Genomic DNA, 17,932 nt, shown 5'->3' on the forward strand with positions numbered 1-17,932 from the left:
GTGGTAACCCAGGTGTATATTCCTTCATATATTCCTCTTATTACAACTCCTGTACCTATCACTTCTATATATATATATTCACACACACACACACACACACCTCTAGCAGATGCATAGAGTACATATAGTTCAAATTGGTTTTGGACTGTTCAGTGCCATTTCTAAATTTCATTTGGATAACCAACCCTTATATAAATTTGATTATTGTAGTAGTAGCAAATGATGCAAGAAAGCACTCTTATATAGCAACAACCAAAAAAAAAAATAAATTAAATTTAATTTAATTTAAAAATACACTACATACTTCTCCCATCCATACACTCCAGTTGTTTGTCTAGTTCTTCTTTGAATTTATTCATATCATCCTTCCACAACAACTAGTGGAAGCCTATTCAAATGATCAACCACTCACTGCCAGAAGGCAAACATCTTCACATCTATCCTGTAACCATCCCTCCTCAACTTAAATGTATGCCCTATCATGTGTGTAGTCTCAGCAAGAGGAAGAATGCTATTCACATTCAACTTACTCAATCCATTCAAGATCTTTAACACCAATCAGATCACACCACAGGTGCCTAGTCTCCAGCAGCTGCAATTTGCAGAACTGAAGCCTTTCTAGGTAAGACCACACTTTTGTTTCCTTCACCAATCTGGCTGCCCTTCTCTGCACCCATTCCAGCAGATCTACTTTCTTCCTAAAGTGAGGCCTCCAGACCTGTATACAATACTCAAGATGTTGCCTAACCATGGCTTTGTACAAACTGATAAATACCTCATTATCGCTACTGGAAAAGTTTCTATATATCATTGACAAAACCCCATGTTTGTTAGTTTGTTTGTTATTTTGGTTTTTAGGAACATTAGCAGCTAAGGCCATATTGCTCCAGGAAAATGCGGTGGTCATTCCCTGACCTTTCCATATCCTCCATATTTGGTGGTGATGGGCTCGAACTCCGGTCTAATCAAGAAGCGTGTGCTACGCACTGCTGCTCCTTCCCACCTGGCTATGGAGGTGCCCAAAACCCCATGGCATGTCCGCACTGCTCAGAGAATTTCATATATAACTGCACAATTACCTCCAGGGCTTTTTATTTTCCACGACCCTGAGTATAGTATCACACAGTTGATAAGTTACTCTGGGATTGCTGCTACTTATATGCATTACCTTGCATTTATTGGTGTTAAACTTCAATTGCCATTTCTGAGACCAATGACCTAATTTTCCAAGATCTTGTTGCAGTGGCTCACTGCGATTAACGTCGTTAACCACCCTGCCAACTTTTGTATCATCTGCAAATTTTGACATCAAGCCTGATATACTTTCATCAATGTCATTAATAAATATTGAAAACAACAATGGGCCCAGCACTGAACCCTGGGGCAAAACACTGATAACATTAGTCCACGAAGAGCAGTGCCCATTGATGACTACTCTAAATTTCTTCCACTTAACCATCCCTTTTTCCACAGCAGTAACTTGCCATTGATGTCACACTGCTCCAGTTTTTTTTTTTTTTATGTGCAACAGTATCAAAAGTCTTGAAATCCAATTATATGATATCAAAATAAATTTTTGCATCCAGTTTCTTGGTCACTGCATCGTTGTAACCTATCAGATTGGTTAGACAAGACTGGCTCTTAACAAATCCATGCTGTGACTGCAGTATAATTGCATTCCTGTCTAAGTAATCCTCCATTACTTTGTTAACCAGTGGCTCCATTATTTTCCCTGGAAAGATGTTCAACTAACAAGTCTGTAATCACTCATGCCACCTCTTGAACTCCTTTATGAATTGGGTATACAGTCATACCTGCAGTCCATAGGGACCTCCCCTGAATCCAAGGATGTTTTCGTAATTATGGCTAAAGGCTTGCTTACCTCTTTTGCTGCCTCTCTTAATTTGATTGGATAGATCCCATTAAAAAAAGCGAAAGCCTTTCCCTTTATCCTTGATAGTTTTATGTCTTTAATTAAATTCTACATTAATACTCTGATCACTGCCACCCAGTAAGTCTTTTACCTGCAGATTCTTAATGCATGTAAAATCACTGCTGATAACTAGATCAAGAGTATTTCTTCCTCTCTAACATGCTTCTGTAGAAAACATGTCATCCAAGAAATCTACAAAAGTCTTGCTAATGTGTAAGTGACAAACCCACAAATTCCAGTCAACATCTTGAAAGTTAAAATCTCATATTATAAGACATTCCAATTTACTGGCCCACTATTTCTCTGTATACCTGTTTGGCATACTCGTCACAGTCTTTAGGCCTACAACACACTCCTACTGTCAGTTTTGTTTTCCTAGTGCTTATATCATACCAAACTGACCCAACATTGCACTGGTCACTCACCCATGTCAACTGGATGCACTGCCTTAGATTTAATATGCTCTTTTAACTAAGAGCATAACCACCACAACTCCTCCTGTCCTGTGTCCTTCCTGCATACATTGTACTCCCCATATTAAAATTCAGCATCACTTATGTCTGAGTGGCACCATGGCTCTGCTATCCCTACAATGTCTGCATTTGACTTCATCAGTACTTCAAATTCATCAAGTTTTTTATAATGCTCCTGGCATTTGTGTACATTCAAGTATACATGCAGTTACCCTTACACAGCCCATGTATTCACTTGTTCCATGATAACCTACAAGCAGGGCCTGCAATGCTTTCTAGCTGCTGTATTTTCAAATAGAAGCAGCACAAGAATCACTTTCATCTCTGTGTAATCTATTAGTCTATGTATCCCATCAAGCTAGCAGTTTTCCAGCCCACCTATCACTGCCTCGACAGCATCAGCAAATATTCTTGCACTCCATCTATTTAAGCATATCTTATCTCTGTAGAAGCAGTCTCTCCTGCTATCAAACCTCATACCATAGACTACTTGGAGAAAAATTCTAGCTTATCAGCCTTGCAAAATCTCTCTTGGGCCAAACTGATTGACAAGGTTCTCACCATGTACTCCCTCATAATGGGTCTGGGCAGAACTGTAGTCAGTTTCAAATTCAATCATAACTCAACTCCCAAAATTGCCCTATACTTGTTAAGTAAGCCCTCTGATCTCTTACTCTTAGTATCATTAGTGCCAACATATACAACAATATCAACTTTTGTACCCTTGAAAGATTATATCTACTCTACAACATCTACTTTTGTCCCTAGCAGACATCCCCTGGTCCGATTTCACCTATCCTTGCACAATATATTTCCTGTTTCCCTGACAATAGAGTCACCAACAATAACCACCTCCTATGGGATCAGCTCATCCTTCCTTGGAGATTACTGCTGTGTTGCCTGCTGCACATGTGTGATGCTCTGGCATCGAGTTGGGCAGCTGAGAGCTTGATGGAATCCCATTTTAATTCCTTCAAGGGCATCTACCCTGCCATTCAAACTCTCATAAATGGCGATCAGAATTGCTGAGTTGGAACCTAATTTCTTCACACTCTGCACTAAACACACACAAAGACCCTTGGCTGTGTCATGTCCTATTCCAGAAAGATCAGCAAACATTGCAGAAGTTGCACATATTGTTAGGCTATGATCCGTAGGAGAATTTACCCCTTTGGTTTTCCTCCAAGCCATAGTACTCTCACTACTTTGTGCCCATTGCTTTGCTGCTCTAGTCTGGGGCATAGTTCCAATTTAAATACAATTTAATTGATCAGCAGTGGAAATTAATAAAATTAATTCATTGAGATGATTAATTGACACTACTACTACTACTACTACTATATAGATTCTTAAATGCAGTGATGTCTTGTGCCATCAAGTTTTATGTTATAACTTACGCTATCAAGTTTAAGATATGCATTATGCTATACTGTTATGATCACACTTTTCAATTAGTTATATCCTTACTAAAAAGTAAAATGTCTTAGCCAAAAACAAAAATGCCTAAGAAGTGATTAGAACCTTCAAGCTACTTATTTATCACAACTGAACCCTACTAGTTACATGTTATGATATTCGTGACAAAACACCAATACAATGATGGTACAAATAATAAGTTTGTTTGTTTGTTTGTTATTTGGTTTTTAGGAGCATTAGCAACTAAGGCCATATTGCTCCGGGGATATGCGGTGGTCATTCCCTGACCTTTCCGCATCCTTCGTATTTGGTGGTCACAGGCTTGAACCCGGGTCTAATCAAGAAGCGTGTATTATGCACTGCTGCTCCTGCCCACCTGGCTATGGAGGCACCAAAAAAATAATAAGTCATAATTTTCAAAATCCTATCTAAATTTAAAAGTAAGCTAATGAACATAAGACTATTAAACTATTTGTCAAGCACAGTAATATGCTAATTAATTAAAAAGACAGAAAATTTTCCAAAAAAACGTCTGTTCACATGAGATCAAAATTCTCATGTGAACAGAACTTATTTACAATAACAAGGTTTTATTTAAAATGGTCTCCTAAGTGTAATCTGATAGTACAAAAACTGTTGGTATAATGGACAAAGAGTGCATTGATCCAGGTCAATGAATACATTTTGTAAATGATTGACAGCACTGATTGCAAAGAATGTATCCTGAAAGACTAGTAATTTCAGTTTTGGACAGATAACATTTTGTTTTCTTTCTCATAAAGAAAGGACTTTATAATGCAAAAAATACAATATATTCAGTTTTAATATCAGCAGAATGGGTATCTTGCAATATATCATCATTACACAGATGTCAAAGGCAGCATCATCCCCCAGTTACATGCAATGACCATCAAAATTTGCCAATCTAGATGACAGAACCATATTACCAATATACAGCAGAATACTTCTCAGCAGAATAATTAAAAACAGCCAAAGTGCTGTTTTTTAATTATTTGATCTGAACTGTGAGATCAAATAGCCAAGGAAGACTAAATCTTCATATCAGGGTTTAATCTTTTGCCACATTCATCCTCAATTTAGTAATAGTAATTTAACAAAAATGGGTGTGTGGTATCTGTGAGATACCCATTGTTTTTGTTCTAATTATAAAAAATGAATTTTTAGCTTTTTACTGAATTGAAAATGATGATTAATTATGATTTACTAAACTTGATTAAAAATATTGAATGAAAAACCTTATCTTTATTTTTGTCACCTGTTTATGTTTATCCAGAAAAACCAAAGATCAATGACAAGATAAGACACCTGTTGCTGGCATCTTACAGATGGTATAAAATGCCATCTGTGAGATGCTTTGCTGACCTGGCATTTGTTAAATGCCAAACAAATTAATGTCTCATAATTCATACTACATGTGTATATCCAAATGAAAATGGAAAATACTGTATAACCAGTTAGAGAATATTGGTGGGCAGAAGTACACATGACGACTTAATTTCATTTATAAATTTTAAAAAATAACAGAAAATTTTAAAAAGTGGGATCTGTCAGATGTTACTAGCAGTGGAAGGTTAACTGAACTTTCACAGCGGGCATCCCCTAAATTAAAACTTTAGTAGAAGGTTTATGATTTACGTAAATGTCCAAATTTAAAAAGGAGTGTAAACTACTTATCAATAAAATTCTATTATATTGGCACACAGAAGTGCAATTTAATTTGAATTTTAGTATTATTCTTTGAAAACTAATTTTTATATTCCTAAGTACACTTAACATTAGCTTTCCATTCAAAGAAAAAAATATTGTAATCATTGAAGGAGATACAGTTGTAACAAGTCATTAACCTTTTTTTTTTTTTTTTTTTTTCATTTATTTTTTCAGCCAAAAGATCTGCCCAGCGCATATTTAAAATTTCTTTAGATTTTCCATCCTCAGTAATATGTTCTGATTCTGGAAGAAAAATATTACATGATAAAATTAAAGAAAGTATAGAAAAGATTAATGAGGACTGGAAGATTTGCATAGAGGAAAATCCTGAATCTTCATGTTCTGGTATGAAAGTCACTGTTAAGTGTCAAAGGCAAGGACGAGTATCAAGACAAATAGATACAACTGATTTGTATACTGTTGAGATTAGTTTTCCTGCCAAAGAGTAAGTTATTTTTTCATTATTATACCTTAATGATAAAGAATTATTATTAATAATGATAATTCATATAAAATAATTATCATTAAGAATGATAACACTGGTCAACAGCTAAAATGTTGACAAATATTAATGTGCTAAATACGAATATGATAGTTAAAATGGATTATTAGCCCTGGTTTTGATGATTATACATGTCACTTTCAGTGACACGTATAGTCATCAAAAAGTTTGAGGAAATTTGGCCTTGAGAGTACAGTTTGTGTGGCAACACTGCAGCCATTGGTGCTGAGTCACAATATTTTCTGTTTAGACATCAGTCCGTACTGCTATACTTGTTGTTTTTGACTGAGTGAAAACTTAAAATTTAGCATGCCAAGTAAGTGTGTAAATAGTATGGATAATTTTTGTTATGTTTGTGACAAAATGGCATTTGCATCACAGAAGATGTGCCATTATTCAGACAATAAAAAAAGCATACAACTGTTATTTTGGCTGCAAGATTGGGGGAATCAAGACAAAATCTTTTTTGCAATACTTGTGCTTCCAATCTCCACAGTTGGTTAAATCACAAAAGCCACTCAATGCCTTTTGTCATAACTGTGATATGGAGAGAGCCCTCAGGTTATATAACAGATTTATTTTTGTATGGTACCACCTCTTCAGCGGCAGATTTCCAAAAAGAAAAGTGGACCTTATGCTACCTTAATATGCCATTTGCCATTCGACCGGTACCCCACAGTTAGGATTTCCCATTTGTGAGCCACCAGCTGAATATGTTTTAGAATCTGATGAAGAGTCAGGTTCAGGTGATTTATCTAAGCAGTGCCTTGATAAATCACTTGAACCCTCCACATAAACAGATCCTGATTTTATTTCCAATTTCCCCTCTCCAGAGCAACACAAAATAATGCAGAATGAATTCAAATATCTTATCAGAGATCCTGATTTACCAAAAAATAAGGCAGAGCTTTTAGGTTAAAGGCTGCAACAGTGGAATCTTCTTCAAGATAATGTTATTATCTGCATACTAGTGCTGACAAAAGAATACATCGATGAGCCAAAACATTATGACCACCTACCTAATATGATGTTGGTCCTCCACATGCAGCCAAAACAGCTTGTACCCGGAGAGGCATGGATGCTACAAGATTTCTAAATGTGTCTTGTGGTATCTGGTACCAACACATAACCAGCAAATCCTTTAACTCCTGTAAGATCCGTGGTTGAGATGCTGCAGATCTGAGTTGCTGTTCCAATACAAACCACAGATGCTCGATGGGATGGATGTCTGGGGAATTTGGAAGCCGGGGCAATACCCGGAAGTCTTCCTCATGTTCTGCTAACCAGTCTCGAACAATCTGGGTGGTGTGACATGATGCATTATCCTGCTGAAAGATGGCACCGCCAGAGGGGAAGACCGTTGCCATGAAAGGGTGTACCTGGTCAGCAATGATCTTTAGGTAGGTGGTAGAAGTCAGAGTGCCCGGCACATGGATGACTGGACCCAGGGTATCCCAGCAGAACATTGCCCAAAGCATGACACCACAACCAGCTTGTTTTCGTCCCACGGTGCGTCCAGGTGCCATCACTTCCCCAGGTAAACGACACACATGTACTCGGCCGTCCGCATGGTGCAACAGGAAATGTGATTCATTGGACCAGACGACCTTCTTCCAATCACTCAAGGTCCAGTTTTGATGCTTGCATGCCCATTGTAGGCACTGTCACCAGTGAACCGTGGTTAGCATGGGCACTCTGAGTGGACTGTTGCTATGCAGCTCCATTTTCAGCAGGGTTCGATGTACTGTGTGCTGTGAGACATTACTCTCATCACCAGTATTCCAATTACCGGCGAGTTGTGTTACAGTCTCTCTTCTGTTGCCAAGTACCATCCAGGAGAGCCTTCGCTCACCCGGAGCATTGATGAGCAGTGGTTGCCGGTAGTTTGTGGGTTTCCCCTCCTTGGACCACTTTCGGTAGGTACTAACCACAGCTGACCATGAGCATCCCACCAGCCGTGCCATTTTGGATGTGCTCTGACGCAGTCGTCTGGCCATTACAATTTGGCCTTTGTCGAACTCATGTAAGTCCTCTGCCTTTCCCATCTGAAGAACAAGAGTAACATCGATCAACGGAGCTCATTATCAGTGTTTTTTTATACAGTGTCCTGACTTGTGCTGTAGTTCACCTGCGGTTGCTTCAATTTGCATAACGACTTGCTGGTCAATGTTTTGGCTCATCAGTGTATAATCCAGTTTTTTTTTTTTAATGAAAAAAAAAATAACCTTTTTGCCTGCACTGACATCATTAGTTTAATAGACTCACTTAATATTGACCACAACCCTCAAGACTGGACGCTCTTCACAGATTATTCTCAACTCCACACATGCAAAACAATATAGAAAAAAAGTTTCATCAAAGAAACAAAAAAAAAAAAAAATTGAAAATTTGTTGACCAGCGTAATTCATATAAAGGAATTATCATTAAGAATGATAATACCATCGCATTTTAAGGCAAAATGCCTCAAGTTGCATAGTGAGTTAACATGCTTACTAGTTAGTGCAAATGCATCAGATCTGCTCGCAGCTAAATACTAATTAATTATGTGTATGTGTTATGGATGTTTAATGGCACATAAGCTACACTGGCTATAGTGCGCCTGTCCATAGAGATGTGTTAGGAAATAATTCAGAAGCAATGATATATTCGAATTTTTTTCAGAAAACAGAAAAGTTCATTAATGTTTGCCTGGTTGCCAATAATATGCTCTGTTCCAGCATAAGTTTGTTCTAGCAATTAACCACCCGCTGGCTAAAGGCAAATTTCTGCACATCTATTCTACAATGGTGATATTGAGGACAGTAAATAAGAATATGCTTGACTGTTAGATGTACTAAGCAGTGTGTACACTGAGGACAATCATCACCTGTTAGTAGATGGAGGTGGGTCAGATGAGTATGTCCTATTCTTGCCCATGCAAGTACCACTTCTTCCCTTCTGGTTGTTTGCATGCTCGAGTGCCAAAATTTTGGTTCCTGTTTCAACTGGAAAAGTTTGTTATTATTCTGGGAGTGTGCCATAGCTCTTCCCACTGTTCAAGGCAGGCTGCTTTTATGATGATATCATGGTCAGAGGCTGGAATATGGACATAGGTCAAATCTAATGTGGAGGGATTTTTTGCCGATATATCCGCCAGTTCATTCCCCTTTATCCCTGAATGTGCTGGAATCCAACAAAAGTTCACTAATTGCTCACGTTGTTCAATTTTCAAGAGCAACTTCCTGATTTGGTTTAAAACAGGGTGATTCATATAGGAGGGATTTTGCATTGCTCTAATTGAGCTGAGAGAGTCTGTGTAAATTAAATATTTTGAAGATGGATAAAGATTCAAATTTTCTAGAGCTAATTTTATTCCATGTATTTCTGCAGAAAAGTTGCTATACTCTGGTGGAAGGGAAGCTGAAATTATAGCAGAGGGAAATACTGCTGCTGCTCCAATGGCTGATTGAGATTTTGACCCATCAGTATATATTGGCAGGAAATCAACATAGCTCTGAATATGACTTGCATGGAGTTGTTTCAGATTGAGAGTCAGTAGAAGATTCTTATCCCATTGAAGAAAATAAGTATCCAAGTTCAGTTCAGTTGGGGGAATCCAAGGTGGATGAAAGTAATTCATTACCTGTTGATTATTGTGAAGAGGAACTTTCAACTCTGTGATATTTCAAAAAGCCATAGGCCTGCTAGCCTTATTTTATTAGGTTTATTTCTGTAGAGATTAGTTAGTTGAGGACTGAAGAGGTATGGGTGAATAGTATGCAAACATTTGGCTACATACTTCAGTAGTAACATTTTTCTGCAGAGGTGCAAAGGGGGTTTGTGAGCTTCAATATATAGACTGTGAGTTAGAGATGTCCTGAAGGCTCCAAGTACAATCCGTAATGCACTGTGTTGTATAGGATCCAGCCAGCATAGTACACTCTTTTGGGCAGAATCGTAGACTGGAGCACCATAATCCAAATGTGATCTAATCAATGCTCTATATAGTTGAAGCAATGAGGTACAATCTGCCCCCCAAGAGAGGGCAGATAAAGCTCTTAGTGTGTTGAGCTTTTTGAGACAGGTATTACATACAAGTTTAATACATTCAAGGAGGTTTAACTTCTTGTCAATGGTTAATCCCAAGAATTTGATGTTGTTGGCAATTGGAATGCTAAAGTCTGACATGTGACGTTCAGGATCTGTATGTAATTTGCGTTGATTGCAAAAATGTATAGCGACAGTTTTTTGTTGTGAAAGATGATTGAGAAGTGCCCACTTTTGTATTTTATTTAGTGATATCTGAAATTGACATTCAATAGACCTCATGTTTTGAGAATGGCAAGAAAGAGAGAGAGTGAGAGAGAGATTGTCAGCATACAGGTAAGCCTCAACAGTGTTCTTTTGTAATGGAGTCAAATCAAAGGGCAAAAAGGGTTGCACTCAGTACAGACCCTTGCGGAACTCCTTCCTTCAAGGATATCATAGAAAGGGAGTTAAAATATCGTACTTGAAAGGAACAACTCCATAAAAAGTTCTTAACGAATATAGGCAGGTTGCCTCATAGACCAAAGGCATAAGGTCTCTAAGAATGCCATGACGCCATATACTATCAAATGCCTTCTCTATGTCAATGGAGACCATAACAAGGTGTTCATTTCTCACAAATGCACTGCGAATTGCAGACTCTGCCTTGATCATGAGATCAAAGGCAGACTGTTTTGGTTGAAAGCCATGTTGACTTTTACTCATTAGATTTTGGATTTCAATTATCCAAATGAGTTGTCTGTGGATCATTTTCTCAAGGATTTTACCAAGGCAACTGGAAAGGGAAATTGGGCGGTAACTAAAAGGACTGGAGGGATCTTTACCGGGTTTCAAAAAGGCCAAAACTGTGGCATGGTGCCAAGACATAGGATAGATGTTTTCCAGAAATATTTGGTTATAAAATAATAGCAGCAGCTGTAATTGTTTGTCATCAAGGTGCTGTAACATGATGTAATATATTCCATCGGGCCCTGCTGCACTGTTGCGTGCTATTCTAATGGCTTGTAGAATTTTCAAATATTGAAGAAGCTGGTTATATGGTAAGATTAGAGAGGTGCAAAAGTTTGAGTTGCTGTTCAGTGATGTCCTGGATTTTCTGTAATTCCAGGGAATAGCTTGATGCCGCTGAGACTTGAGCAAAGCTTTTGACCAAAGCATTTGCTATAGTCAGAGTAGCAGAGTTCTTGCCCATTCCAGGAAAGGATTGTAGAAGGGAAGGTCAGAAACTTTCCAGAAAGCTCTCTAATTTTCTTCCATATTAATTTGTAGTCAGTGTTTCTATTTATGTGGATGCAAACCGAGTCTAGGAGTCCTTCTTGGCTTGTTTTTGAATGAGACGCACTCTTGCCCTTAGTTTCTTATAGTTAATGAGATGAACTGTTGTTGGTGATCATCAAAATAGATTCCACACTTTATTTTTTTCCCTCTTTGCTTTTGTGCATTCTTCATTCCACCAGTAGTTAAAATGGTGCCGGGCCGTAGGATTCATTAATGGAATAGAGTTTTTAGCTGCTGATAACAAGTTGAGTTGAGTTTTAATGGCCTGTTAGCAACAAAGGCTATAAGGCTGATAATAAGTGGGATGTGATATATTCCATTACTTCATCAATGGGCTGTAACCGTATAATTTCCTCATCCAGGGTGATAGCTGACTGAAATTTCACCCAGTTGGCACGAGAAAATTTCCATTTCCGGCAGGATTCGCAAATGGTGGTTGTGCAGTGAGCATGTTACAAATAATTGGGAAATGATCACTGCCCACGGGATCATTCATAACAGACCATTCCATGACTAGAAACAGTACCGGGGAGCATATTGAGAGGTCAATTGCAGAAGTTTGTCCAGTTGGCAATTGTATATACGTAGGTTCACCTGTATTAAGAATGGTAAGATTTTACCTATCTAGAAAGGTTTCAATCAGTCAGCCATGTGTATCTAATTTAGAAGATCCCCATAAAGGGTGGTGACCATTGAAATCCCCTAACAGACAGACAGCAGAAGGTAACTGCAGTAGAAGGTTTTCCAGATCTTGGTAAGAGAAGGTATGATTTGGTGGAAGATAGATTGAAACTAGTGTTATCGCAATCTGAGTAATGAAATGTACAGCGACAACTTCAATTTCTGTTTGAAGAACAATTTGCTTCACTGGGATCTGTGATTTGATCAAGATGACCACACCACCACCACAGCCAGCATTTGATGTATTGCGATCTTTTTGATATATAGAGTAGTTCTTTGTGGAGGTGGAAATTTGGGAAGTTAAATAGGTTTCTTGCAGGCAGAAACCCACTGAAGATTAGAAAAGAATAAGGTGATGAATATTGTAGTTATTGCTACGAAGTCCTCTACAATTCCACTGTAAAATATAAGGCATTACTTGAGATGAGTACAAGGAGCTGTATCTGACTGCTTTTTCAGTATGGCAGTTTTATGTCGGTCAGATTTCTGTTTGTCTTTTTTTGAAAATGTAGGCCGACCAGTGTCCATTTCTTCCTCCACATGTATTTCTAAAATCAGGTCTTCCTGGTTGGATGAGTAATTAGTATCCATGGAGGTGTCTTGAATATTTTTTTTTTTAATTGCAGCTTTTACTATGTGATGCAGTAGCAATCATGGGTGGGGAAGGACATTTCACTGGTACTGTAAGAGGTGTGTAACTTGCCTGGTCTGAGTGCTTCGAGACACTGGACTGTTGTTGAGAGAGGACAGCTCGAGCCCAGTCAGAGATTGATATAAACATGTTTAAAGGGATTGTAACATCAGTTTGTGTGGACACTGTTTGTTGTTTTTGTGTAATATTAGCATAGGTACATTTGGGCATAGTAGGAGCAATTATTTTCCTCACTTCTTGATAGGTTATCTTGTTTTCAACCTTATATTTAACAATTTTTTTCTCAGCCTTCCATCTGTCACACGTTTTGAGTACGCAGGATGGTTGCCTTTGCAGGTGGGGCAAGTCTTTTCTGTTGCCAAACATTCAGATTGTGTATGATCAGAAGATCCACAGTTGGGACATACTTGGTTTCCCCTGCATGTCATCTGAGAGTGGCCATACTTTTGGCACTTGTAACATCAAGGGATTGGGTATATATGGACGAATACGGCAAAGAAGATAACCCGCTTTCACTGATGATGGTAGGTTTGGGGAATTAAATGTAAGGATAATATTCCTAGTGGGTGTAAGGTTATTGTCTTTTTTAATCACGATTCTTTTAGCCGCAATAACATTTTTATCCTGAAGTTCTTGAGTTATTTTGTCCTCCATCATTTCCAACAGATCCCAGCTAGGTATCACACCTTTAGATGTATTTAGTGTTTTATGAGGAGATACACTCACTGGTATACCTGCAAAATTTGTCAGTTGTAAAAGTTTCTCTGAATGTCTATGGTTTGTTGTTTCTAATAGTAGGTCTCCAGATTGTAGCCTTTTAACAGTCTTAGGAGATCCAGCAATACTCTCCAGGTTTTTCTGGATGAGGAAAGGAGATAACTTGCTGACAGGTTGGTCTGAAAGTGAGTGCATAATTAGAAATGCAGGAAACTCTATTGTTGGTGAATTAGTTTTCAACCTCTTGGGTTGTGAGATGTCAAAATCAGTATCATTCTCTGGCCGAGAGCTTGTCGGCTCTAGAGGTGGAAACACATTTTGCTCCATATTTGCTCCTTTTTGCCCTTGGCAGATGAGATTTTCTGCCAAGGTTTCCAGCCCCGCCATGGGGAGGCAGGAGCAGTGCCTGGTGTGACCAAGCAAAAAGTAGTATGGGGTTAGTAATAAATCTATGAGAAAAAAGAAAGGTGGCTTTCCTTTCTTGCTCTGTACAAGAACTTTTTTGACAAGAGCTGTTATTAAATAAACAGATTACTTAACGAGAGGAACATAAAAGAACTGTATATCACTTTTAAGAAATCACACTGAAAGTCACAGAGAAATTGCTTAGTCACAAATGCTTGGCACCCGGGGTCTACTAAATAATTATAAGATTAGCATCATTATGTATATCTCATATTGTGAATACCTTCACAACAAGCTGCCATGATTATTCTAAGCAGATGCCACCACCCAGACAGCACCATTTCGGAGCTGATTGGCTCCTCTTCAGTGGGTGGGCAGGCACCCTAGTGTTGCAATGATGCAGTTATACATCATATTGTGGAGTTATACTTTGCAACTGCTTTGCCATCATTGAAACTCAGGGTGCCTGCTCACCCACCGAAGAGGAACGAATCAGCTCCAAAATGGTGCCATCTGGGTGTTGGCATCCGCTGAGAATAAGTAACAACAGTCTTCTCCTATGGTGAAGAGTTACTTATTCGAGGTAGGGCAATATCATCGTAGCTTATTGTGAAGGTATTCACCCACATGTTAGTCGGACATTACTTAAGAATGGCAACATTAATTTAAAAGAAAATAATTAGTACAGAGAACCAAAAATGTACATATGAGATATACATAATGATGACAATCTTATAACTATTTAGTAATTAGCTGCCAGCAGATCTGATGCATTTGCACTAACTCGTAAGAATGATAATACCATAATGAATGAACTACCAGTGGTCTGTATAAGCCTAGAAACCCCTACAAAACTTCAATTTCAAGATAAAATTAAAAGTTAAAAAAAAAAAATTAAGTTAAAAGTTAAAATAAGTTTAAATTAAAAAATTTAAACTTTCTATAACTGTAATATGTTATAGAAAGATTTTTTGAAGTAGCAATAGCCTTTATTACTACTCTGTACATCTGTGTTTTATTTTATTTATTGATATCTTTTAACCAGATTCAACTCACGTTCCTAACTTTTATTGTCATTATATGAGCGAAATTGTTGTAAAATTGTCTTTCTTATCGTTCTTTTAAAGTTTAAGCATTGCTAATCTAGAAATTTAATACTGAAGCTGCTTTCTTTACTTTATCAGTATGAATGATAGGCTTAACTGATCAGGCTGGCCACTGAAAGTGGTCTCAAATTGAAGCTATTTCTTTCTAGGTGTGCACAAAGTTGTTAAAATTTAAAAATTCTGAATAGTTTTATTTTACGGAACTGACCAGTTTTGTAATACAAAAGAGAATAGTTCAACATTCACTTCATAGATGTTAACTGTTAAACAAGCAGTTGTCTAAGTTGATAAGGCATTTTTTTCTGATTAACAATTTGCACTTTAACTATTTAACTGAATAACAATTTGTGTGGTCGCACAATTGTGTCCTTTGTTTCCGAAAAAAAAAAAAAAATTTTTTTTTAAATAAATAATAATAATTCTCTACTAGCGCTGCCCACCTTAAAAGAAAGAACTAATCCATTGCACTGCTTGCTCACCATATTGTGCACGTGAGCTCATACACTCATTGCTATTTGTTGTGTTTAATATGTTTAAAATGTTCAGAACTCATCATTATCAACTAATAGTCAGAAATTGTTTAAAATATTCTCATTTGTGGAATTTTTTCAAAATTCACCATTTACAGCAAAACATGAGGGCTAATCAAGATGAAATAGAATTCGCTACTTTCCTGCTTGCAATCGGAAATGGAACATATCCCACAGTGCCTGGAACTTTGGACGAAATTGAATTAGAGCCTAGTCTAATAGTTCATGACAGTTTGATTCCTTTTGTTTTTGGCCACAACCTTACTTATATAAATACTGTTTTGTCACATGACAAGTGTGAAAGAATCAATTTGGAAATTTTACAAATTATGCCAGGTGATTCGTTACAATATAAGCGTGTTAACACAATTATATCTGAATAACTTTTGCAATATCCAACCAAATTCCTGGACAGCATTTTAAGACTCAGTTTAAGTGGTTTACCACCAAACATATTAGAGTTGAAAGTAGGAGCAGTTGTTATTTTGCTGTGGAATATGGCAATTTCAGGATTGTTCAATAATACAAGACATATAGTCAAATTTATGCATCACAATTGTTTGGACCACCAAATACGGAGGATGCGGAAAGGTCAGGGAATGACCACCACATATCCCGGAGCAATATGGCCTTAGTTGTTGTTATTTTGGTTTTTAGGAGCATTAGCAACTAAGGCCATATTGCTCCGGGATATGCGGTGGTCATTCCCTGACCTTTCCGCATCCTCCGTATTTGGTGGTGACGGGCTCAAACCCCGGTCTAATCAAGAAGCGTGTACTACGCACTGCTGCTCCTTCCCACCTGGCTACGGAGGCGGCTGGCCTTAGTTGCTAATGCTCCTAAAAACCAAATAACAACAATAACAACAATTGTTTGGATTTGAAAATAATAACAGGAGAAGCTAAAGGAAAACAGGTACTCTTACCGCATGTGGATTAGACTTCATCCATTCTCATTTAAGAGATGGCAGTTTCCTATTTGGCTGGCTTTTTTGATGACTATAAATAAAAGTCAAGGGTCGGAATTTCGCTTACTAACCTTGTATTTAGTCACAGCCAATTGTATGTAGCAATGTCTCGGGTCACATCATTCCAATGTTAAGATAAGGTTACTAGAAGGGCACAAGCATACAAAAAAATGTCGTTTTCAAAGAAGCATTATAGAGACTACTACATTTTAAGAAGTTGGGCTGCAACATGTGTGTCACGGTACATTTTTACACTTACACTGACTTTTCCCAGAAAATTGAGGAAGTGTAAGTGAAGAACAGAGTGAGAGGTTTCACCAGGACATTAAAGACAGAGATAAGGTACCAGGGTAGGTGATCAGTTTTTAAAATTAAAGGAGAGTTTTTAGTGGACTTTTTACTATTCTGCCCTTTTTGGTAGTATTTTTAAGTGTATTTTAAAATTGCAAATTTTTGCAATGGGAACTGTTAGTATTAATATAATCAAATATAATACAGTAGTGTATATATACAGTCAACAAAATATAATTTCCGATTGTGATGAATTCCATTTGAAGGATAGTAATAAATTATATTTTCTTTTGCCAAAATTATTTTCATAAATTTTAATAGTAAATTTGTAAACTGATATTTATCTGTTGCTTCTAAATCCAACTGATGTCACATGTAGTTATCTGAATATGAATTAACATTATACAATTATTTTACTTAGTGATCCAGTGACAAATGTAAATACTCAAGAACGTTCAACAGTACAAAATGTACTGGAGTCTAATGTACTTGAGAAAGCCGCTTTCGATGTAAGGAATATTTTGCCAAATGTTATTCCAGAGTTGTCATCCCTTCAGATGGTAACAGATTTCTCATGCCCTATAGGACAAGTCGTTGTTGCTCCAAATTGTGGTGAGTGTGCAACATTAAATTTACACATATAGATATATCAGTGTCATTGTAGAAGATCCCTGCATTGCACCTCCCAAAATCATAAATATTATAGAACCTAAAACATCTTTAAGAATGTCATGTAATTGTATTAAATATAAAATATAGTATTCTCTGCTTGTAGTAAGAATTTACTTTTTTTTTTTTTAATCTCAGGGAGCTTCCACTCAGTTTTACTAAAGGCCCTTCCCTCCATTTTCTGTTATGCCACTTAAATATAGTGGAATGCTAATCTTAAAAAACCAGGTAGGGTGGAAACACTTAAGTAATATAAAGTTTTTTTCCAAATCAGAACACGAGCTTTTCTATAAGTCCCTATTCATTATGAAATCCCACATTCAATTGTCAGAACTAAATGTGAAATTCCGTAATGAATGGGGCTTCTAGAATTTTTTTTTTTTTTTTTTTTTTTTTTTATGTAAACCCCAAACACAGGAGGTGTTAGAACCTATAGTACTTAGTACCGTGCTTGGGTTGGAGGTTGAGAAGACGAAAGAAGATATTTGTTGACATTGGACTTGAACTTCTGTAGACTGTAATTTTCAGGAAATACATATGAAGGAAGGTTGTTCCAG

General features: G+C 37.3%; 1 protein-coding gene across 1 annotated transcript in view; it reads left to right on the forward strand.

Annotated features, from left to right (window-relative positions):
- LOC150088154 (uncharacterized) overlaps positions 1-17,932 on the forward strand; it is a 611,850-nt gene that overhangs the window by 508,910 nt on the left and 85,008 nt on the right. The window contains exons 46-47 of the mRNA XM_090369355.1: positions 5,725-5,995; positions 17,128-17,318. Coding sequence (XP_090225481.1) covers positions 5,725-5,995; positions 17,128-17,318 — 462 coding nt within the window. The remainder of the gene's footprint in view (positions 1-5,724; positions 5,996-17,127; positions 17,319-17,932) is intronic.

The sequence above is a fragment of the Mastigoproctus giganteus genome, chromosome 3 (genome assembly GCF_048544385.1).
Source record: "Mastigoproctus giganteus isolate SK-2022 chromosome 3, ASM4854438v1, whole genome shotgun sequence".
NCBI lineage: Eukaryota > Metazoa > Arthropoda > Arachnida > Uropygi > Thelyphonidae > Mastigoproctus > Mastigoproctus giganteus.